Genomic DNA, 26,066 nt, shown 5'->3' on the forward strand with positions numbered 1-26,066 from the left:
AACCTGAGCTGTGACACTAACCACAACCTCCATCGTGTACCTGTGTAATGGTAAATATTGGCAGAAAAGTGTAATATAGTCTGCAGTCATTAAAACCTGAGGATGGAAGATAAAGTAATCAGTGGCTTTCAATTAATTTCCCCCTTATGTACAAAAGAGCTCAACATCCCTTGATTATCAACAGCTGTTATAAAGCCCATTCCTCCTCTTGTACTGCAGCTTTATATAAAAATATAATCAAGATGTATGCTAATTTTACTCATGCAGCAGCAGATAGATGTCTTACAAATGGACTATGGACCACATTCCATCGGATTTGATTTCTCCATAAAGCTGTTTTGACTTCATGACTGAAATATTATAGGTTTAGGGTGGGGTTTTTTAAATTAACTATTATGAGTTGAAAATACTTCAGAAAAGTAATTTAAAAAAAATATCAGTTGAGCACTACTCTGTCCCTCTCTGACATACAATGAAATTAAATCAAATAGGAAATGAAGGCAGTATAGTGCACTTGAATTTGCAGCATATTTATGGTACAAAACTGAAAGAATACACTAAATAAAGAGTTTTAAAATTTTTTTGTTGGCTTTGTGTATATTGCATAGTAACAAATCTAACTGAATCACCTTAACGGAAAACATAAAATTGAAGCTGTGATTCTACTGAAGCTCTTGTTGCTCAGTTTTTACACGTGACCTCAATAGGACTACTCTTACATTTAAACAAAGTACACACATGGTTGCAGGTAAGGAAGAATAAGCTCTACAAGTCACTGTAAAAATTATATTTACTAAAAAAAAAAAAAAAAGAAAAAGAAATTTCCTTGTATCACTTAATTAACTTAAGAAGCTACTTGTTTTTTAAGCAAGTATTTGCTTATGGAATTCATTGAAATGATGAGCAACTTACACCAAAAAAAAGCTCCATGTTCATAAAATGCCTTGAACTAGATATGAGATATTACCTAATTATCAGAGATTAACTTATCCTTTTAGGATCTTCAGGAAAAAATACAGCACAAAATCTGCTCATCTCTCTAATAACAAAATCACAGATACGTTCATATAGACCTACATGTTTTGAACTTGACATAAAAGTAGGTAAAGCTGAACCTACAAACCACCACTTGTTCTGCAGAACGTTACTGCCGTGATTTTCAGCCCTACTGTTTGCCATTGCAACAGCTACAAACCAATCTTTAAACAAAATTTCTGACATTATGGCTCAAATATGGTTCAACATTCATAACCTCTACCATATGTTCTACTTGCTCCCTAATGAGCGAGAATCAACTGTGGCTGTAATCTTTATGCCTCAGTTAAAAGCATACAGAGATGTAAAATGCATGTATTAACCATGAAATAGGAAAAAAGACAGGGGACACAAAGAAAGAAAGAACAATCTAACCTTTGTTTACAAAGCCATTAAGATCCAAGATATCAAGAAAGCTTGACTGAAGGTATAATTTATTTTCTGCATCACATCTTTAACATCATCCAAAATAGTTTCAGAGAACTTATAATTCCCATATACATCAAGTGGGATCGCAACTGGGCCAAAGCATCCAGTGACACGCATAAGCAGAGGAATGTCAAATACGTGATGCAGATAAGATGGAATGTAATTCATTTGGCAGATGTTTTTTTAATAACAAAACCCACAGTATTAAGAACTGTCTCCGCTTAAATTGTTTTTTTCTAGGTTTTTTTTTAGTTTCGTTTTGTTTTCAGAATTAAGATATCATTTCCAGTCTTTGAAAAAAAGATAAGGGTATAGTGAAGAAATTATGGCAATGCTTCACAAAAATGGTACAGCAATAGATAGACTGTGCTCAAAAAAATACATTACAGAACACAGTGACACTAACAACTTTGTAAGACAGCTACATACCCATTTATGTTGGCTTTCATATTTTAGATAGGTAAATTGAGAGGAACCACATGAACAGAACTTATTTCTATTGTCAAAATTCCTCAAAACTGATACCTGCCTAGCAGGCTATAGTTACATCACACAAATCCGAAATACATTTGGGGGATGAAATACTTGAATTACACAGAATGAGAGTCTCGTAACAGACAAGCAATTGAGTGCTCGAACAAATAGTTTTACTGTTTACATTTATGTACTTTTTAAAAATTAATCAGAATCAACAATGGATAATTTAAGAAAGCATGAAACATTAACTTGATTTATTCATTAATTCAAAATGCATCTGCCTCCCCAAAATATTAGCACCATCAATGAATGTTTTACAAAGAGATCCAAAACTATCTGACCCACAGTCTACTACAAGAATGAGAGGTTCTGCAAACCTCCAGAAGAAATACAAAACAAAAAAATTACAACAATTTTAAGTGCCAGACTGATTTTCACAGATTTCTGGTGAGTGGTGTAACAGAGAAAATACAACCCTTAAGTTTAAAGTGACTAACAAATAAAATGTCTTATTTGGAAACTACCAGTCTGAAGTTACAGGATCTGGATGTAAATTTTGGGATTTGCTTCCACATTTCTTGCACTTAAAGCATACTGACATTTACTTTTGCTTGCTTCCAGAAACCTTCGCTTGCTACAGAAACCACCAAAGAGTGCAAATGATTTCAGGATTAGCATACATAGAAAAGCTGTACAGCTACTTTATGGTTAAAGAAAGGGTCAAATCAGCTACAAGAATAAATAGAGAAATATTATTAGTAATATTTATTATTATTATTCAGAAGCTGTTCAAGAGTAAAGTCTTTCTTAATCTTTGATTCTAAAGATTACATATGAAAAAATAATTCTAAAAACCCTGGCTACAAGCCTTTTTCACAGTACTTGCTTACAGGTTTATATTTCCATTATAAATAAGAATGAAACACATCCATATACACTGATGCAGAAACATAATCATTTTAAAGGATGTCATAAATACTTCACAATACACTTGTATACAAAAAATAAGTTCTTGCTACTTACTTAATGTAATACCACACTGCTCAGTAAAATGTTTCTGGATTAGAGGCAAATTTGGCCTGGAAATCCCAACTCATTATTTTGGAAACCATTTAAATTATTAACAGGATTCCACAGACTCTTCAACAAGAAAGACCTAAATTCTGAAACTATGTGTTATTGTAGAAATAGATCTATAAATTCCAGTATTAAGTAGTTGTGCATTTCAGATTAAGCCATTTACTGAAATTGCTAGGACTGACCACATTTTCCTGGGTATTCCTCTTTTCCTTCAACTTTAGAAGTGAAAAGCTGGGAGAGGAAAAACTACTCCAAAATTAATTAAATCCCTCTCTCTAGCCCAGCCACAATATTCAGAGTCCAGCATGATTAAAATACGTTCACACTTCCATTACTACAAATTGTACCTAGAGTTTCAATTTTATTTGAGTAGAAAAAGATGGGTCATGGGCTAGTACACCAACATGGAAGCAGCGTTCAGGTTCCAGCTATTTCGTATTTCTCTTGTAGACCTCCTCGGGCACATCAGCTAAGCCCAGTGCCTCAGCTGTTATGTGGGTATTACTGTTGTGCCATGTCACAAGCCTGCTCTCAATTTTAACATCCGAGAAGCTATAAACTAGATCCCCACAGCAGTAGTAGCAACATAAACATCTACAATAAAAGGATACAATTAAAAGTGTTCCTACTTCTGGAAGAAACTTGTGGAAGAGAGCTATGCTGGAAAAGAACAACCAAGGAACAACTACACTGCAACAACCCACTCAGATTTTTAAGGTACAGATATTTTAAAGTATCTGTACCTTAAAATACTGCTGAATTATTGTCAAAAGAAAAAACACAGTACATTGTTTTTATGTTAGTCCAGAGTTGAGCTCAAAATGTTCTCACAGAGTTTGTAGGAAAGAAATTTGGTAGTAATGAGAGGGTGAAATGAAAAGTCTGGTCATACATCCTTTCAGATGTTCAATACTGGAAGAGAAGGAGGACTTGATATTGAAACTGAGATACTCATAACTCTCTGCTGAGTTCTACATCCTTATCTTTTCTTCCTTAGAAAATTACTCTGGAAATGAACCAAGTAAAATCAAGTACTATACAATACATGGAGGAAGCAGCAGAATCAGACTCTTCTAGGAAGAACAAGGGACAGATTCTCCAGTCAACAAGCTCTTCCAGGGCACGGACTCTAATTAGGGGTACATGCAGTATTAAGCACAATAAAGGATTCTATGTCAGATAGAAGCAAGTTTTTAAATCATGCTTGAGTCCTATTGCTATCAGACCAATAATGCAGCTTCCTCATATTGCAAAGCATTGATTCAACATCACCCTGGGGGCTCAAATAACACTCAATTACACACACACACACACACTTTTTTAGACATTGAACTCGTTCTGAAAAGCTTTAATTTAGATAACATTCTATCTGTAGCACTGGTTTCAAGCCAAGTCAGACTTCAGGTGTCCTTTCACAGTTAGCACAGCAGTCAGTATCTAGGCACAAGTTCCAAACTGTGTGCTAATTTGTCGCAGATACAGTAGCATGCCAATGCCTAATTCAGTTCAGACTTGTACTGCAAAGAGATCTGGCAGTGAAACTGGTGCTTCTGTTGAGAAACTTAAGTACTACAGGAATGCAAACAACAGAAAAGTCCCTGGCCTTAGGACTCTACAGACCAGCAGATGCCTACTATGATTAGAAAGCTCAAAATAAGCAAATATTCACAAACTGGAAATGAAGGAAGTCACACCAAAGCCACCCATGACTAAGGTCACGGTGACAGGACTGAGGCAGTCTCTCTTATTTACCTGGATTGTTCTGCAGTATTATACCGCAAAAGTACATTGCAGTGCTCCTGTTGAACAGCAGACACTTTATTCCAGAAGACACAAGATCAAACAGAATATAGAACTAAATGAATATAACTAAATAAACATTCTTCAGTGTTAGCATTGTTGCTCCATCCCTTTCTGCACTTTAATAAATATAAAAGTAACCTTTTTCAAGGTGTGGAGAACACTCTTCACAGCAGACTCCTAACAAAAAAAGAATAGTTTAAGTTCTCACTGCAGAACAAGCAATGCTTTCCCTCTCACATTAAGAAAAAGTTTACTGATTTCAGAATCAAAAGAATTCACATCTTTTCAAGCAACATTAACCTGAGGAGAGGCATCTTTAGTGGACAACAGCCTTCAAGCAAACTGTTAACTTCTGCTTCTGAAAATGAAAATTCTCCGTTCTTTACACTAGGCAGGTGTACCTATTTAAAAAAAAAAAAAACAACCACTGAAGTATCTAGGCTAGATGATTTGAAAATGTACTCATCAAAAAGAAACATAACTGTTGAGTATGTTTCATACTCATATGTGGAGGAATACAGATACTGCAACCTCTACAAAGCAGTGGGAGAAAAAATAAATCACACATATCACTTTGTAGCAGTAATATGAAGCTTATTAAAAATAAAAACAATAATTCTGTATTACAGTTGACAAGATCTAAAGAATATATATATAAAAAAGCCCAAACCATCCATTTAAAATAGGAAGACTAGAAATGAATCGATATTAATGTCAAATTTGTCAGTAAAGTCCACAAAATTTATCTTATGCAGCAAGTCTGATTTCTCAAGCTTACCCATGTATATTTGATACACTAGTTCATTTTTACTTCTGAACAAAGATTTAATTACTTTCTTTTCCCTGTATGAGGGAAAATGAACTATAAAGACCAAATCCCTATTCACATTCTTGAAACTTGCATTTTGAGAACAGGAAACACACATGCAAGTAGCTTCTGATGATACATAAACATAAGAATGATATAGATAGATAAAATTTCAAACAAAATATAGCCAACATTACTATAAAATACAATGGAAATATGAGGCACAATTCAAGGTAGTGTATCTACAAATTGCCTTATTTCTTGCACAAAATAAACCTGTCACATTGCAAGTAACAGCCTTGTGTTCTTTCCTAAAGATCCCAGCTAGTTAAGTCCCACCAAACTTGAACTGAAACATGTGAACCCATCCAGGATGCAGCATGAAATGCTAGCTCACAGAACTCCATGACATATACCAGTATTTCCCTTCAACTGATGAAGGATAGGGAAAGGAAGCCAGTTTCCATACAGTCTTGAACACCATATACACAGCCTAGAAGCATTTACAACCTGAGCTAATTTTCAGCACAGCCTTCAAAATACCAGGTACAAGGTCTAGGACAGCAAGGAGTGTTTGTATAAAACAGAAGTTTAAGAGTGCATTTTTATTTTTTCCAGCATACTCTTCCTAACAGGAAAGCCTGCAGAAAACACGTAATGCAACTGACAGCCAAGATAAGAACTTTGTCCAGTTTAGCATTTCTTCATGGAAGCACTCAGAACAGTTTACACTGCTAAGAGGTATCTTAGTCTTTGGGGGTGGGGGGATACTGTTTGGTTTCTTATTTCTTGCCACTAAAAATGCAAGAACACAGGAAAGATCTGCAAATGGGATATTCAAAAGCATTTAAGCAGATTTAAGAGCACTTCACCAACCAGATACGTTAGAAAATTACAGGTAGAATGTGCTGATCGAATGACTAAATTTCTGTAATCATAACTCACAATACTTACACAAGCGATTTAAACATCAAGACTCCATTTAAGACCGGCAACTCCATGACAGATCTGCAAAAGTTTTAAAGTAACCTCCTGGCACAAACTGAAATAAAAGTATCCTACCTCTCTCTTATCTCTGGATTTTTAGATTCATGTTCCACAATAACAGGGGACAAATTTTATTGGTTCAGATTAGATTTGACTGATTTTAATGTTGAGACTATTCTCCAGCTCTTGTACACTTATAATTCTACGAATAGTTGAATTTCCTACTTGCTTTTGCTCTTCAATACTTTAGAAGTTTTTAAAGGATGTGAATTCCTTTTGATATCGCTATGGTAAGATGCCAGAAATTTGACAAGAGACATGCGCCAAAAATTAACTTTTCAGAAGCTGTTCCAGACCATCTGGAGAAGATGCATTTCAAGTACAAAATAATTGATACCACCTTCACTAAAACACTAAATACACAGTAGTCTGGCCTTTCCTTTGTGCAATTAAAAGCTTTGAAAATATCAGACTACTCAGGTTATGAATTACTCATAACAAAAAATATTTGTTTTTCTTCTTTTATACCATTGGGTTTGGTTTTTTTTCTTAAACACAGTGATGCTGTCTTCCTTGAAATTGATGATTAGAACTTTAAAAGCACAACTGTGGCCTAAGAACTCACTTTCAGGAAGAGCTGAAATGTAACTCTTGATCTTATCCAACATGAAATTGTGTCCAAATCAAGTAATGCATTCATGGTTCTTAACATGGAAATCTAAACCCACTGAAACTGTAGGTACTTCCAACAGACAGAAAAATGCCCCCTTATCTAATATTTTGTCACAAATGGTTTATGGATTGGAAACAAATTCTGTACCTCAAATCTGCAACAGATAAAGATTGAGGGATAAAAAAAGGTCTGTGTAGCCACTTGTACAATGTTTACCTTTGAGAGTACATACAACACCTGTGCTTCTAGCAGAAACGTTAGTTTCAAAGTATGTTTTATATACACCAGCCTATGTTGTGATTCATAAACTCCTTATCAAATGTCAGTTAAGAGCTTACTAATGCTGCACAAACTTGACAGTACCTCAATAGCGATATGCTTCTTACATTACAATGAGGTAGTCCCATTCCCCCAACGTACAGAACTCTGACACTGCAAAATAAGGTTGTTCAAAGCATGTTAGCCTATGTTTCTGAAGGAAACAGTCTAGTTTAATAACCACAAAATAAACTTCCATTTTATTTATTATGATCATTTATGAATTGACATAAAATCTGGGCAATCACAAACTCTGGGAAAAAAAACAGTAGCCTAAGAAATAACTCCTTGAGGATATTAAATACTAAGTAGGAGAGATTAATAGAGTTTCAATAATCCAGTAAAATAAGGAACTGTGAACTAAGAACCCAGGCTGAATTACTTTTCACAAATCATCTACAAATAATCTAATAAATTCTCCAAAGTCCATTACAAAAAAAGACAATGTAAATCATCTATGAGGTATTTCAACTTCCAGCAAATCCTCTCCTCCTTCCCTCTGAAATCAATAACAAATAATGTTTTTAAAGAACCTATCCCCAGAACAATGTATGAGTGAATGCCAATAAATCAATAACAAATCAATAACAAATAATGTTTTTAAAGAACCTATCCCCTGAACAAAGTATGAGTGAATGCCAATAAACTCGAGTGAGAACACCACAAATTCTTTGATATGTTTGCAGTTAAGGAAGAGGAGACACACACACACACAGGCTCAGTTTCAGTCGTTCTCTGGGCTGCAGCCTTTTCTGTGCCCAAGCACAGAAATAATGCCTTCCTTCTTGTGTTTAATTAATCTTCTGATCTAAACTTCTGTGTAACTTCCCAGTGCCTACATTTCTTTTTTTGAAAGCAAGATTATACCACAAAGAGAAGCTGTGAGAGGTTCAATTGAGAGAACCTTTTTTGACTTGTTTTCTGGGGAACGCGGTCAAATGTTTGTGTATGCTACAGAGCTCTCCCACACTCAGACTACTACCCTCCTCTCCTAATGAAGAGTTAGATATTCTCATGTGCTCAGTGTTACAACAAAGCAAAAATTACTGGTTAGTTGGTTATAATTCACCTCCTTACATCCTTTCATTTGACTACCATATCAAACAAGTTATTTCCCTTTCCTCTGAATTCCAGCCATAACCTACCCATCAACTCTACCATCTTTTTCAATTACCAAAATGTTGGCCTTTGAACTATGGCAGCATTTATCGTTCAATTAAAAAAAAATAAATAAATCACTTGCAAAATTCTTCTCATGTTGTTACACGTGCCAGGAAAAAAATCCCAGAAATTTCCATTGCGCTCCTCATTCTCTTATAAGTATCTTCCAGCATTCTCCTTTATTCCAAAGAATATAAAACTCCAGAAGTTGAGCTGATCAACTTTCCTCCTCCATCACTCCCTGCTCAGCTGTTACCTTTTTTTTTTTAGACTTGAAAAATATTCAAGGCAGAAGGCATAACTCTGATACCTGTTTATACAGCATCTAGCACCACAGACTGCAATTACTAATTTTATGTCCTACTCCAACACAATTAATACGTCAACACTTAAATCCTCAGCTTCCATTTGAAGAAAGAGAGATGTTTTAAATCACCGTTTCCAACAGGTGGTCCGAAATTTTGGGATTAGAGGTTATTGAGCTGAGAACTGCCACCTGAAAAGCATCTTTCTCTTGGGTGATGATTCCTTAGTCACAGGGCACAGCTCCATCCATCCAGGCACACTTTCTTATCACAACAGAATTTGCTGCCCTCCTGTGGCCTGTGAAGATTTTAAGCTCCAGAAGTCACACACCAGTGCACTGGCTTCCACTCAACCAGTCCATGCTTCTGTCTTGAAAGACAGATTGCGCAGCTCAACATTACACTTTGAAGAAAGTAAAAAAGTCAAAACGCTGTTGCAGAGATAATGAAGGTCTCCTGATGCCTCTGCCTGAAAGGACTGCTTAGGCTTTGTAGCAGAAATACAGAGATCTGTCACGCTTACTTAATTGTTATGAAAAATTTAAAACTCAGCTGTCCCTCAGTTACAGTGGGTAGAAAACAGTAATGTGAGTCACCTACAAAAATACTGCAAAGAAAGGGAAAACACTAACTTCAGATCCTTGTGTTGATTATGCTACATATCTATGTGAATTATGAATCCCTGTACTCTCGGATATGGCAAACGGATGACACACAAAACAGCTACAGGACACAAGCTGTACTGTGGCTACACCCTATCATCGATGTAGTTGGGATTTAAGTCTAATGAGAAAAACTTACAGAACAATCTTCAAACAAGCAGTGAAGACATTTTGCAGCAAGAAATACCAGAATACTGAAGCAGATTCAATCTCTCTTTCAAAGAGAATGCTGGTGCTACAAAAGATCAATTTAAATTGTACAGCAACTGGAACACTAAGATATTAGTATATCCTGGAAAAAAATTATGAAGACTAATGTCATCGACGATTTCATACTCAGAATATTCAGAGACAAAGAAAGGCATTAACTCCCCCTCCTTTTAAATCTTTGTAAGTAATACAAATATACTAATGCATATGGAATTCAATACTACAACATTTGACTAAAATATTTGGAAAGTTAGAACAGATCTTTCAAGAATGGAAGTATCGGCCTCAAAGTAAATCAATCTTTTCACTGGATTATGTAGAAACAGGACAGGATTTCTTTACAAGTTTTTAGATCATATCCAAAGGGTTTTTAAGGAATTCATATTCCAAAAATGGGCACATCATTACAAAAGCATGCTGAAAATCAGGTACATACAGATTTAAAACTGGACAAGGTATAAACACGAATTTGCTGCAAGTTTGAACACTACATGCATGCTGTAGGAAAGTTCCAAGCAAAGAACAAAACTCCTGAAACAGGCACTCAGTTCTTCCTCATAGTTGCAGACATAATGTTTATTTTGACCTATTCAGAGACACTCAAGAGAAAATGGAATGTGAACAAAAAAAGCCAGCATTCCTCCATCTAATGATCTGTTTATATTTTTGCAGAAGTTCTGAAACAGGCAGATTTTTTTGACAGCTCAGCTGCCACGAGGACCTTCTGAGGGCCAGCAGTGCATGAATGGTCAACATCTGTGTAATTCAGACTGGATAGCATATGTGGAATCAGTTATTAGAAAACAGTAACACTATAAACAGGACTCAAAAAAAAAAAAAAAGTCATTAAATGCCTTCTCACGTGTATTTTCCAGGCAAAAAGGAGCAAGCAACGTGTCACCATTGTCTTCCTCTACAAAGTGTCACTTTGTACCACTGCATCATCTCTAAGCACACCTTACTGTCATTAAAGGAGATAAATTTCTATGGCTTCTTCCAAAATACCCCTGATGATGACTTTGAGCCATGTTTAGAAGAAAATATCTTTTTGGGTCACATTAATAATCTGTCACGGATTTTTGCTGGTCATTGCCCCAAACCAGAATTGCTAGAATGGATCATCAATCCTTTGCTCAATAGTAATCTTCCATAAAGATTCAATAAATAATGCTACAGAGTACTTCACAGAAACTTGTTCTCTAAAACTCTGACTTAAGAGATAAATAATATAACCTCAGGGCTCTGCTATCCCATGAACAAGGAACACAGAAATATAAAAGGTGCAAAGAAACAAATAAACTCTACTACAGTGATATCAGGAGGAAAAGAAAGATCAAATAGTTTAAATGAAATAAAGGCCAGAGTTACTTAGTACTTAACATTCATTGAAGATGGAAAAGTAATTTAACAATCCTGTTTAAAAAAAATCTGCTAGTCATTTACAAGTTAATGTTTGTAGTTCAGATGTCTTTCCGTATGCATGAGAATTTTCGAGACAAAAGGGAAAAAACCACAGTCTAATAAATAAAACTACTTTTTTTTCTCTAGGGCAGATCACACTCAAATTCTAGCCACACATAGCGAGCTTAGGCCAGTGACTGTCACGTGTAGACACTTTGTAAAAGTTCACTCTGGTTAACAACATGCTTTAAATTTAGTCAGAACTAAGACTACTTTGAATTACAAAAACAAATCATTAAGAATTGCCTTCAGTTCCCAAATCATAAATCCCTAAACCATTTCAATTGGAAAATTGCAGCATTTAATTTTAATTCTTTAGTAAACAAATACAAACCACAACGGGACTAAAAAAAGCTTCCACTGAAGTTTATACACTGTATTCCATAAAACAAGTCTCTTAGAAGCCTAATAAAGTCACAATTAACAAGGATTTGTGAACCATAAAACCATACCTCTAGGGATTAAACTTCATCAACAACTGAACTCCTGTTACAGGGGATATCCAGTACGAAGGGATAAGACTTCAGTGATTCTCTGAGGATTTACACTTACGCCACAAAACAAAGGTGACATTATTCAGTATGATTATCAGCCGTACGGGAAGTCCCTCAGTCACCCCTCACCATAATAATTTCTTACACAACAGGCCAAACACCAATGAGAATGTGTCATAACTGAATCAAAATGCAGCTGTTAGAACTTGATAATATTCTTTCTAGTAGTATGATTTTCAATAAGATACACTAGCAACTGCTGGTTTTTTCTTTGCAGATTTTGAGTATTTCAGAGGCTGTTAAACATGTCATTTAGACCAAAACCACTTAAAAATGCAGATTTCAAGCAAACTTAAATGTACTGAACTTGTATGTTTCATAATGCAGAAGCATTGTTTTCACAAGACATACAAACCTTCAATGTTTTCAGTATTTGCTTCAGTAAAACACTGTACCTAAAAATCATTATTACATACTAATTTAAATTAGTCATGTAATAGCTTTGCTTCCTGCCTCCAAACAGACATCTTAAAAATATAAAATAATGTCTTCCCTTGTTTAGTTTGGTAACCAAGACAATCACTAAAGGAAAAATAGAGGAAGAGCACAGTAATAGTAGGAACAGCATATATTGCCATGGATGAGTTACCTGGTTTGGTGGCATACCTAATTTATTATTTCCAGCTACACAAAGAATTTTTTGTTTAAAAATAAGTAATTTTATTCGAACTCCCATCGAAATTGTCCTCAGGCCAACTATGCAACGCTATATCCCTGAACAGTCAAAAGATCCAAAGAAGTCACATATGAAATCTAAAGTTTTGCAAGAATACTCTTTTTAAAGACAAGCCACATAAGAGTGAAATTGCAGTAATGAGTTTCCATTTTCTTACACTTATTACCTCAAATACTAATGTTGCCTACATTCAAGCCATGCGCATTTCTCTTTCTTACTGAAAATTTTTTATTCCTCAAGTATTTATTAAGACTATGAGGCAATTTGGCTCCATTATCATCCCAGGTTTTCCAGATCTTGAATTGCAAAACACAATACAATCATAAATGTGGTTGAAACTTATTTAAATGAGTGCAGCAAAACTATAAATTTAAGGAGAGATTAATGAGAAGCAGCTTTAGTTGAATTTCCCTTGGACTGTTACCCATGTGGCTTGCAGGCAAAGAGCTGTCTGATACAGCTGAAGAAGGATGAGTTCCTGGTCCAGGATGCTTGAGATACTGAAATAGGCTACAATACTATTAAAAAAAGACAACCTTCAAAGCCTTTCAAAAAGTTCTGACAGGCTTGGAAGGGAAATAGAGAACTTTAAAGCGTTTAAGACTTTTGTTTTATAGAATAAATGACTGCCTGGATCTCATTTTAGAAACACTGTTGCTTTGAACATTTAAAGTAAAGCATATAATTTGCATCTCTTGATTAGCAAAAAATTTAATAAAATATCAGATTCCCTAAAACAGCTTTGATTTTTAAGCATCATGTATTCTCATCTCAGAAAGCACCTCAAGTCTAAAATATTCCAAAAGGAATACTAATGTAAAAAGCAGAACAAAAGAAAATAACCGTGGTCTATCTCCACAAAATAACCCTAGAAGCAACTTGCATATATTGAGTCAATCCTGAGAACAGTTCCAAATCAAATAACTCTGCATCTAATAAAGCATTTATTCTACAGTTATGTTAGTCAGTTCTGCCAGCAATTACAAACAATTTTAATATGGACTCAAAGTCACAAACTTTTAAGCTGGTTAAAAGATAATTACATCATTTAATGTTGTTTTCCTTCAATGTTGCTACCAAAAAAAAAATTAAAAAATGCAGCAACTGTTAAAGCATCAGTAATCTCTAATAATGTGAAGAGAATGGCTGACAGTCATTTGGTATAAAGACAAAACCCAAGAAATCGACATTATTTCCAAAATACAAGGAACTCTGTTGGAAGCCAGGTTTTTCAATGGTTGATGGACCAAATCAAGAATCTCATCATAGCTCATTGATGTCTCCTCCATTTCATTAAAGCTAATTTTGTAGATGATAAACAAGGGCTTAAAAATTTTCAAAATTTTTCTCTGCCAAGTTAAGTCTCTGTATCTTCCCTGTTGAGAGGCCCTGCTACATTAAAGTATCTTTTACTTAATATCAGTTCTGCAAGTTGAAGCAAACACTGATCCTCCAGGATTGTGGTCTGGCATACCACTAATTGTGCTTAATCAAAGCATCTGTTAATTCCATAGAACTGCAACACTATGTTCTGTGTTATTGTTACTGTTCCAGCATGTTATTTAAAGGTACTTAAATTTTGAAGATGTTTCTAAACTAAAATTATAAACATTATTTCTATTCCTGTTGGTCCACCCCATATGCTTAACAGAAGCTCTTTTTAAAAACTGATGTCCTTCATAACTTATTCTTTCACTTTAGAATATCTAACTTACAATTTAATCTCTATTCTGGAGAAACAAAATAAAATCATATTGTGAAGCCACAGATCTTCTTTTAACCGGGTATCTTTTTAACATTATTATTATTCCATGAATCATTCTGCTGGACGCAAGCAATTACAAATTTAGCTTATAGCCAGAATCAGGCAGGAGACAGGTATAGATGATCATGTTGTCTATCTAGCTTTAAAATCTATGAACTGATGAGTTTAAAGAGTGTCATTGATCTAAAGAAATATCATACAGAGGCATTTGTTACTTAGTATTTCAGATCCTGTCTAGAAAAAAAGATAATCGTTATCAGGCCGAGGTAGGGGGGTAGGAGGAGCTCAGGAGAGTCTGGAGACCCAAGAAGTAATTTTACAAAACAACATCCTAGTAAACAGATGAATTATTTTTTAAAATAGCCCCACAATTACTTGTATATCTAGTCTTCAAAGAAAGATCAGATTTTTTATCTCAACTGTAGACAAATCAGCTGATGTCTTAATTCATTAATTATGCACACTAGAAATCAAGACTAAAGATCACTCTGAACGGTGACATTGGTGAAACCTGATGAGCAGTCATCATAGGGAAACTTGTTTTGATCACGCTAATTTATCATTCAATGAAGGAACTGCATATCCTAAACCAGACTATATTTGTACTGTTAATTTGTAAATGAAAAAAAAAACCCTTAAGCTGATGAGGAAGTAAACCATTGAAATATTCCTCTGCATACTTTATTTACAAATACTTTATCAAAGCCTAATGCAAGTTTATTATAAAATGTCCTACAAAATCAGTGTTTATGGACAGAGAAGGAAAGGAGAGTAGGTATGGAGAGAGAGTATGCAGAACAGCAAATTACTGACACAGTACTCAGTATTTCCAAAGTACTTAGGGTGGATGAAATCAGTCCTTCAGAGCTGATCCCAGAGGACAAACCAAATTGCTACGAAAAATAAACATAAATGGGATCTTGAAGATCAATGGTTGCCCAACTATAAAAACATTTCTCATGTCCACATCCCAGCAAATTTTTATTTAGCTGATTCGTTTTTGCCAATAAAGGAAAACATTCTTGCCTTCCTACTGTATTTTAACAATTCCAGTGCAACATAGTGTCAGCCAAATATTTGTAATTCATTATTCTTTCTGCCAAAAAAAAGATTTCTATTACAGTAACCTAAACTTGTAACATTGTAATGTTGGACAGTAGATCAAATACAAGACCTGGTTTGTAAATAATTAATGCCACAAAGAAAATGTGAGCATTAGTTCTATGCAACAATTTTCAAAGGGAAGCAAGTTTCACTGCCTTGAGGTTTCAATGATGTGTTTTTTATTAAAGAGTAAGACATTGTGACAAACAACTCCTCTGCAGGTATATACTATGAAGAAGGTGGGTTTTTTCCCAGTGAAACACAAAGATAGTGGAAATTTCTATCTTTCCTTATTCTTAATAAGTAGTTTATTTAAATTAATTTTTAGAAAAATTTCTATTCTTCATCTGGCCGTACATATTGCAATGTCAATCTCAAAGCCAAATACTAGATTTACTCATAATTTCTTATCATGCTCAAATTATTTGAGATAACCAGTCATCAGAAATTATGTTCAAGCAGTTTCGCTTATGTTTCTGCCAAATAAAACAATATCCCAATCCCAAAAATGTAGCATTTCCTTTTGGAAAAAAAATTATCCCTACTACCAAACATAAAGAAAGGTGGCACAGTAATAAGAGTTTCATCCTCATGTTGCTATCCTTTCTGTAAATCACACAAGCTATTTCTAATGTGAACATTCTGTATTCTGCAAGTACATAAATAACTGAATATGGCACCTTTAGTAAGATATATATTCATGCATATATTAAAATTCTATTAATAAAAGCAGGCCTCAAAAAAAGAAAAAAGCACTGAACATCAGATTCGGAGCTGTCATAAATCATTTAGAAAAAGACGACAACATAAAGGCAACCTTTTAAATTTTATATATATTTCCTGAATTTGGCTTTTTTTTTTTAAACTTCAAAAAACACATTTATAATATATTATGAATTATTCTGTGGCTTATAAATCAAGGTAACAAATCTCTTCTCAACAACTGTTTAAGGGACAGCCTTATCCCTGAACAGTTGATACTGGGCTTTCCAAATTTTGTCGTTTCAAAAGCTAAGCATTCTAAAAATCCAGCAACTTCCTCAAAAGTCTGAAGACTTGACTACAAACAAGGGGCAAGTATCAATCAGGGTATCATTTTATCCAGGCTAACCTTTCTGTGACAGTTTTATGTAGTCATTTCATTTGGCCATCAACTTGCTACTGATCACAAAGCAAGCATAAATCAAACAAACTTGATCAGAGTCACTCCGTCTTCAGCGAGGCAGGTATGCACTGCCTTGCAATGGATTAACACCTTTTCTTACACCTGTGCACCAGACAGAAAACAGGAAAGGCCCTATCTTTTTCCATATTGGCTTTTTTAAACTCATACATGGAAAATTTCACCTTCTCAAGTCAAACACTTGTCCCAGTCAATTAAATACTAGGCATCAACTTCTTACTAGGAATAACAAAGCATATAAAATACTTGACGTGCTTCATTGGGAGTAGTGTTTATACACAATCCATTAAAATGCACTTGTTTAGGAAAAACTTGCCCTACGAATAGGACCAACTACAAAGTTAAAGGGCTACATGTCTTACCATTTGGTAAGAGCAAGCCGCACTTGTAAAATGTATTTTGTATACTTGTAAAATTGTATTTTCAACTGACCTCCACCTCAAACTCCTCAAATTCTGTAACTGAACCCTCAATCTCCTACTGTGCATGCACTCCCAGTTTCTGTTTAGTAGTCTTTCCACATTCACCTGACAGTCATATTTCAGCTAAGGATCTCTTTTCTGATCTACTACAATTTCTTTCTTTAAGAAAAAATATTTTTATGAGGAGGAGGGCATTACTCACTGTCATGGTTTAACCCCAGCTGGTAACTAAGTGCCACACAGCCACTTGCTCACACCTGCCCTCACGCAGAGGGATGGGGAGGAGAATCAGAAAGGAATGTAAAACTCCAGGGTTGAGATAAGAACAAGTAAATAATTGAAATAAAATCAAAACAAAAGAACAATAATAATAATAATAATAATAATAACAACAACAATTATAATGAAAAGGAGGGAGAAGGGGAGGAATTAAATCCAAATGGAAAGGAGGAAAGAAAACAAGCAATGTGCAACACAACTGCTCGCCACCTGCTGACCAATTCCCAGCCGGTCCCTGAGCAACGATCAGCAGGCCTATAGAATGTAGTTTACAAGCCTACAGAATGTTGTTTATTACTTGCTACATTCATTCTGTGAGCAGTTTCACACTTTGGAAAGAATACTGTAAATCTGTTCACAGCTAACCCACTACCTTTGTAAGTAAACACCATCACATGCACACTCTGTCAGTCTAGCTGGTAATTTCAGAATGAGATACCACAAATAAAGCACTTTTCTTCTTTCAAGTACTTCCTGCTTCACAAGTATTTCACCTCATGGGAAAGAGGTAAGGGTTTGTGAGACTGTGGGTCAGTTATTTCTCGTTCTTGAATTTCACAGTTGGGTAAAAATTTTAAATAAAAACCTATTTTAAAGAAAAAAAAATAGATTCCTGTTAAAAATTTAACCTTTCTCCATTCTTTTATTTCACAGTGAACACAAAGCTTGATGAAAAAATTGCAGTACCAAAGACTTACATCCCTATATAACATCAGAATAATAAAGCAGCAACAGGGTTATCAGTCTCTGCCCCCACATACACACACACACATTCCCCCTCCCCTTAATGTGCTTTGGGTGAGCCTAAAGGAAGCACCTCTAACCATAACCAATCAAGCTGATCTTGATACCCACAAAGCTTTTGCAGATAATAGGAAATTAACCTGAAGACAAAAAACGGTTTCATACACACAGGACCAGGAACACAAGCAGACTCCAGGGTTGACTGAAGCTCCAGAAAGGATAAAAAAATAATCCTTTCTACTGCTGCCTAATATGAGCTGTGAAATCACAGAAAAGATGCCCCGTTTCTTTATAATCCTTTCTACTGCTGCCTAATATGAGCTGTGAAATCACAGAAAAGATGCCCCGTTTCTTTGTTGGTCACAAATCTAATTAAATATAACCTCCTCTTTCCCAGACCTCACATTTAATCAGCAGTAGCACACTATTTCCATTCAGTGCAACCCCCTCTTCACAAAATTTCAGTCACCACCTTGTTAGGCAAAAAATGGTCTCATTATCTCATTCTGCTTCAGAAACATGACTAAACAAATGAAATGTAAATCACGATGTCATAATCTTTCGTTGTACAACAGTAAATCTGTATCAAAAATACTGAATGAAATACGTATAACCTAAATAATACATTAGAACTTCAATCATCAGTAATCCTTTTCTATAGTAAATAGCTGTGCAGCAAGGTGGTCTAATTAGACTTATAGACTGAACAATTCATTCCCAGAACCCCCACATACATGTAACACAAATTCTGAGTATCTAAGCTGACACAGAGCAAAGGAAGTATATCATGTATGCAATTAAATTAAGATTTGCCAGCAAATTAAATTTACTGTGGATAAAAAACAAAATTAGTTTTAACTGAAATATTCTTAACTTTGTCTCAACTGCTATGAACATTAGTAAGGAGAAATTTATTTACCAGTTATAGTAGTAATCTGTTTGAAAGCTTGAATTGCATTACTCAAATCCAGTTTAAAACCCTGTCAGATTCAGTGACTACTTTGTTAGCATGCCAGGCAAGATTTAGTAGCAAAATACTGATAATTCAATTCACGTAACAATGATTAGACTGTTCTAGCAGAAGAATCAGAAAACAGAGAACAGTACCACTTAGAGCAGCAGAGGTAAGCATGCAGATGTAGCCAACTGAAAAGTAAAATCAATTCTCCTATCAGGAAATTTCTTTTTGTCCTCTGCGACTCTGTTGCTCCCAGACTAAAAGCACAACCATTTAGAGTTTCCCTAAATCAGAAAATGTTATCAGCATCACTGCAGTCCTGCGTGGAGGGAGGTGAAATATCTCTCTCAGCACCTTGTTGAGCTAGCAAATCTTCCCCAAAATTGAACTGAAAACTGATTTCAGGTATCAACATCGTCAGTAACTACTTTAACAAACATGAAAACAGAGATTGAGCATGTACGCATGCAGGAAGCAGCAGGAGCTGATTTCTTCCCCAAACAGAGTATAAGAGACTCCTTCCAGCACATTTCCAAATATACATTCATTATGTGGTTTTGTATGGTATACATCTTTTTCAAAATTTCCTTTCAAATAGATTATCTTGACAAAAGTATGAACTAAAACTTACAGCCAAAACCCTGAGCATTGGAAATAAGCAAAAATACTTTTTCACTTCCAACAAAATATTAGAACTTGTCACAGAAATTCAACGCACATAATCCTCCCCAAGCATTTCAGCAGTCAGACTACAAATCTATTTTAATATAAGTCTATCCAAAACATCCGCATAAAGTCTGAAGAAACATGATGTAATGTTGACACAGATGCAAACCCAAGCTTTGGGTTTTGGGCTTTTTTTTTCTTCCACGCTAAAGGAAAGACAGGATCAATAATTAACGCAGGATGTGCAACTTCCCAGTGGAGTTCTCTCAGGACAAAACCAGAGGAAAACAGTTCATATTAGAAGGATGGACACTTCATATAAAATTATAAATCTAGTCATGGTGCACATGAGGGTTTTGTTAATGGCTTTCTGAACCACACACAAATTCAAAGCAGAGTAAACCAACATCAAATTTGATCTTATTTTTATAGCCTGTATATTGGAATGAGAATACATGCCTGTATTCACACAGTTCGATTTTGTAAAAAAGAGAGAGAGTGTTTTTTGTATGTGTCTATACAAACTATATTGTATGATTCCAATTCCTAACATATTCTGCGAGATATTAGGTATTTCACATAATGGTCACTAAAGAGCATCTATATATGTTGCATGTATATTTCTGTATTCCTCAAATCATAAGTTCTATGCCACTGAGGTTAGACTAAGTTACCTTATTTATACAAAAGAACGCAAACCTTTTTCTTCCCTGTAGAAAGGAGTTATCATCCACTAACTTGTTACTGGTTGGCAGTATGTGTAAGACCTTTTAGAGGAAACGTAACTGTGTGGTGGAAGAGGTATTAAATATTCACAACACTAATGAAAACAAACATTGTGATAACCAGTTTTTTCTTCGTAGAACAACAGCCATTAGGCAACAGACTGCCCTGCAACCCAGCAAAGCAAACAACCCTACAGGGCAGGGAATAAAGCCACAAAAGGGAAGACTCATTCATATGTAGCCACCAAACTTTGCTAACGAATATTATTTGCATCAGAATAAAATCAGCTGCTGCTGCTTTGGGAGACATGGTCTATGTACAACACCCATGCCAATTATATTAACATCATGTAGTCAGAAATCACTGTTCTAGAAATGGAAGAAAAGTTCAGGATAGTAGGAAACAGTGGGGAAAAATATGGTTCAGGAATCAAGGTCAAGCATTTACTCCCAGTTCAGTCATAAACTGTTGATGACCTGAGGGAAGTCATCCCACCATGTATCCCATACAGACTGAATTTTAAAACAGATTTATAACTGCTTCCCTGCTTTACAGAGCTCTGAAATATGCTGAAGTGACATATTCTCCCTATGAAACAGTTAAGTAGCTTCACCAGAAGACACTATTAAAATACATGCGCACATACATAAAAACCCTTACCTTCTCCAGGGTTGACTGCAGATGGTAGATTGGTCCAGTCTAGGGTCCAGGTGGGGCATGGATGAGGAGAAAACTTTGCTTCAATGCCATTTTCCTATGTGAAAGGGGGGGGGGGGGGGGGAAATAATTAAGACACTGATCCCTTACCCTCTGAAGTTGGTAGCAAAATTCCCCCTGAATTTAATGGCATCAGATCAAACTGTGCAATCCTTTAACATTTTCACAAGAAAGCCTTGTTAATTTTCTTTAGAAAATACTGTCAGCCTCTATGCAAAAAAATACCGAGAGTTATGGAACATGATGTTAACAAAACTTATTAGGGTTCCCAGATGTTCAAAGCTGTAATCAAATAGAAAAAAACAACAGAAATCATAGAACAATGAAGCCAAACATAAAAGCAATGTTTTCTGTCATCCTTTATATAAATATCTTTAAAAGAGGAATTCAATATTGCAATTCAAACAAAAAGTTCCTTTGATCATTCCGAATTATTGGCAGGGCTTCCAGCAGTCCTTCTTTGCTCAGTTCCTGAATTGATCAAGTATCCTAACAGAATAAAGCATAAAATCACTTCTAAGTCAATCCACATCAGACAGAAGATGGGCAAAAGGTATTAAATTGTTCAAAAAGCCGTCAGACTTAGCTTCTGTGATTCTAATAAATTTTACCTATTCCAAATCAAGTAGAATATTACTATTTAAAGTAATTCATTACAAAGCTTAAATTACCAATAACTTAGTCATAGTTGGCCTTGGACCACCCATAAAATGACTGTGTTCATTCTCCTCTTCTAATTCATCAGGAACTGAAGAGAAGTCTTGTAGCTGTTCCTCTGGACCAGACATCAACTCTGGAAGCTGGAGAAGCTTCATATTGCATTTGGCAGCAGCTTTCTTTATTCCAGGTACTTCTTGAACTCTTCGATACCAACGGGATATCAGAGGCAAATTTACCAGATTTTTGCCTTGTTTTTTGCTGGAAACCTAGAAAAATATAAAACAGAAAGGAAACTTGATACAAGTTTCTTCCTACATGCCACAAGATGGTATGAACTGCAGAAGTGTGCTTGGCTCTGTGCCAGGCATGCTCACTCACAGCATGACAATAATGCAAAAAGCTAGCTAGTTAAGAGCTCGGGCCTGCGGATGGAATTGCCAGTTGGCCATTTAGACTTTGACCTGCAATTCCCATTTGCCTAATAGGATGAAAAGGTTTACATGACCAACTTTAGTCATAATTTCAGTCAATAACAGGAAAACACAATTTCAGTAATACTCTTCATTATCTGGTACTTCCTAATAAGGGAATGATTCATTTCGATTGGTAATCACAAAAAAAATCACCCCAGTAATTTGCAAAGAAAACTGAACTCTAAGCAAGACATTATGGTACCTGAAATGCTCTTCTTTCCCACAGGCACCCTGCAGCCCTTAAAAGCTCATCCACTGACAGCTGTTTTGCTGGCACCTGCAAGTAGAATTGACTACGTCGTAACACCAAAACGGGCGCAGGTATATACTGCCCTGGTCTTCTCTGAAGCCTTTGTACTACATCTGTGACTTTTCTTTTGCAAATCACATTATGATTTACACTGATTATAGTCACATAATGATTTAAATACTGAATCAAAATCTCATTTTTTTAATCATATATTTATTCAAACATTTTTACCATCTTAACTTCACATCTTTATACAGAAATGGTAACTACTGTATTTCTTTTCTGAATTAAGTATATATGATAGTGAGACAAAGTGGCCTTGAGCAGTAATTGGAATTCTAAGTGTAAAAAAAAAAATTGTTAAGAATATGATGCACATATTACAAAAAAAGATACCCAAATCACACTTTCACATGAAGACCAGCTACTTTTAAAAAGGATGTATTTGGTGAACTTAAGTAATTTTTGTTAAGTTTCCCAAGTGTTTTAGAAAAGTGAAGAACATCCTCTTACAGAAGAGGTTGTGAAGTCTCCATCCTTAGAGACTCAAAACCTGGCTGACCGGACAAGAACCTGGGCAACTGGCTCTAGCCAACCCTGCTCTGACAGAACGGGGTTTGACAAGACAATTTCCAGAAATGCCCTCCAAGCTCAACCATTCTGTGATGCTGTGCCTGCTTTAAGCAGAGAATTAAAAATCACAATTACAAGAAAAGGCAGAAAAGGTCATGCAAAAACAGTGCTCCTCCACATATCTGTCCTCAGTGTGGAAATAGAAATTGATAAAGAACATTTGAAATGATAGAAAAATTCAAGCAGCTTTCTTGCATGCTGTGCTTATAATGTTCTTAGGGTAATCACAAGTAATTAGTAATAGCTAAAGGAGCAAAAGGAGGATGAACCGTGTAATTTTAGTATCTAATTCAATATCCTAATAGTAACACAGGCAGAAATACATTAATTCAGTAAGAAAGAAGTCTTTTGGAAAGCAATTCTAAGAGGTACTGTTACACTTAGCAGCAAGTGTTCTAAACTGTATTTTAAAAAGTGAATAGTAGTTCCTCCCAGATAGAGAACGGAGCTTTTGTTATTCTTCCATTAATTTTCAAGTGTTACAACTAATAGAAAGCATAACAAAGCTAACCTCAAAAAGATAACAGAAATGGAATGAGGTAATGAAAAACAACTCCTCAGTTTCATTATCTTACTTTCGGTAATTATTACCATCAGCTAGTCAGGACCAGACCATAACCATTGAAGACTTCATTATTATTCACACCCTTAAAGCAAAGTGGAAGTTCAACTATAATGATTTTTTTAAACACAAACCAGGAATTCCAGTTATAAAAGTAACACTTTAATAGAGAATTAAACTCTGGCACTTCCATCAGCAAAAGCAGTTCCAACCCATTGCCTGCAAGAAGCTTTCAGATGCAAGTTATTCAATTTTGATGATAATTGTAGGAATCAAGGTATAATTGCTTAGAAAACAATAATTCACCAAAGAACAGAAATAAAGCAACATTACCCCAGAGCTCCTGTAATTTAGATGAAAATAATACTGAAAGCCAGTTTTTTAGGACAATCCTTGGTGTCAGCTAACACAAATTAATTAAAGAATATATAGTGCGTAAACTGCAGACCACTAGGGCTCAAGGGTCACACATGAAAAGCAAAAAAATACAGCATGCTCTGCTGTTCACAGTACATCTACAGAACTATTTCAACTGGATTGTTGAAATCAATTAAGCATCTGATCCAATAACCTTCTCATGCATAGCACCAGTAACTCAAACATTACTGTAAAAAGTTATGCCCTTCCTATTTAAAAAAGGCCTTGGAAAAATAAAGAAAACTGAAATGCATTAACATTTTTAAAACCGTAGGAAAGCATTTTTATTACTTTTGTTTAGTATCATCCATACAGCAGTTGCTGTAAATCCTCTATTATGTCATATGCAAAACAAACAAAGCAGAGGCAAATTAATACCCATTTCTCTAAAATATCTCATTTTCTTCATACAAAGGTAGCCATATTAACCTAATTCTGGACTCCCATATTGCTATCATCACAAAAAAATTCACTGAGGGTGACGACCTCGGTTAAAGAAGTTATAAACTGGACATTAGCCACATAGTCATATTCACTAGTAATTATCTTGATTTTTAGAGATTGTATCTCTGAATCTGAGTGCCAGCATCTTCTCCAGGAACTCCATTTGTTTTCAAACACCATAAGGCAAACTTGGCAAAATAACCTGCAGAATGAAAATGCAAATACCAACTTCACTCAGAGCTCTTCCTGGCAACAGACACATTCAACTATCAATCCCATACAGTAACTGCAGGAATACTCTTCGTAGGCAAAATTTTATTGCCACGCTAAATAAAGACATAGTTGTCATTTCCTCAGTTCTTTTCTGTGTATACTTCCTCATAAAAATAAGTACACAGATTGGGCTGAGCAAGACCCTCACACAGTCTTGCCACAAAAGTTTTTCCTTCCTTTAAAACTGGTCTTGAAGCTGAGCTCAAGTCACTTGTACTACTAAGCTCTACCTCCTCCTAGAAGTGAGAAAAGGGGAGCTGAGAGCGTGGGTGGCAGGGGTGTGTTTTAAAAAAGAAAAGTAAATAAAAATCAAACTGAATGGCTTTATTAGGCTCAAAGCATATCTTCACGTATTTTCCTAACCCTGATGTTATTTGTACAACTGAACCTTCAAGACACTAGCACTTATTAAATAAGTACTATTAAAAAAACCCAACAACCAACACACACACAGAATCTCCTTCTCAAGTCCAGGTAAATTTTGTACAAAGTGAGAGATCCACCACAAAAAAATTCAATAACCAAGTGAGTAAGGCTCACCCCTACAAGAGGGGTGAAGCAAGCTTTTAACAGATCATTGATCTAAAGGTACAGAGACAGGAATATTTTACTGATTCAAATTATAATCAAGTTGACACAAACAATAGCATGTCAAACTGCATCCTGGAGTACAGGAACTTCTAAAATCAGCTTTGCCACTTGTGACAGTGTTTCTATAATGACATCCTATGTCAGGGAGCAAAGATTTATTCCCCATTTATTTCCACATTCCATGTGGCACCCTTACTGCCAGCTGTGTCAGTGCTTTTCCTGTCTTAACTTGGTGAAACTCTTTAAAAGTGTCTAATTCCTCCACAGACAGACTAGGAGACCTTTTGAGATCTCTAAACACATCAGAAGACATAAAATAGTCCTACACTCAGAATGAAAGTTTGCATATACCCATTACATGCAGTGTCCATAATACTTTGCTAGCATACTCTGGTTTTCCTCCTTGTGCTGTGAAAGCCTCTCGATGTGAAGGAAAAAGACAAGGATGAAAACAGTTGAAAACAGCCCATTGGTGTTTGGCCAGTATTTACAACACGCTAGGTTGACTGCAGAAGGGACAAAGGCATCATTGAATAGACCATACTCTTGGCATTTCCAAA

The 26,066-nt window shown here is 35.4% G+C and overlaps 1 protein-coding gene across 5 annotated transcripts in view; it reads right to left on the minus strand.

Annotated features, from left to right (window-relative positions):
* Nucleotides 1-26,066, minus strand: part of GSTCD (glutathione S-transferase C-terminal domain containing) — a 72,847-nt gene that overhangs the window by 33,142 nt on the left and 13,639 nt on the right. For 4 of the 5 annotated variants that reach the window (XM_055698476.1, XM_055698467.1, XM_027802604.2 and 1 more), the window contains 3 exons: nucleotides 22,539-22,613; nucleotides 21,875-22,129; nucleotides 21,147-21,240 (listed from right to left, as the gene is read on the minus strand). In XM_055698476.1, the coding sequence (XP_055554451.1) occupies nucleotides 21,147-21,240; nucleotides 21,875-22,129; nucleotides 22,539-22,613 (424 nt within the window). The remainder of the gene's footprint in view (nucleotides 1-21,146; nucleotides 21,241-21,874; nucleotides 22,130-22,538; nucleotides 22,614-26,066) is intronic. The other variant, XM_014278485.3, reaches the window with a different exon arrangement.

The sequence above is a fragment of the Falco cherrug genome, chromosome 1 (genome assembly GCF_023634085.1).
Source record: "Falco cherrug isolate bFalChe1 chromosome 1, bFalChe1.pri, whole genome shotgun sequence".
NCBI classification, from domain to species: domain Eukaryota; kingdom Metazoa; phylum Chordata; class Aves; order Falconiformes; family Falconidae; genus Falco; species Falco cherrug.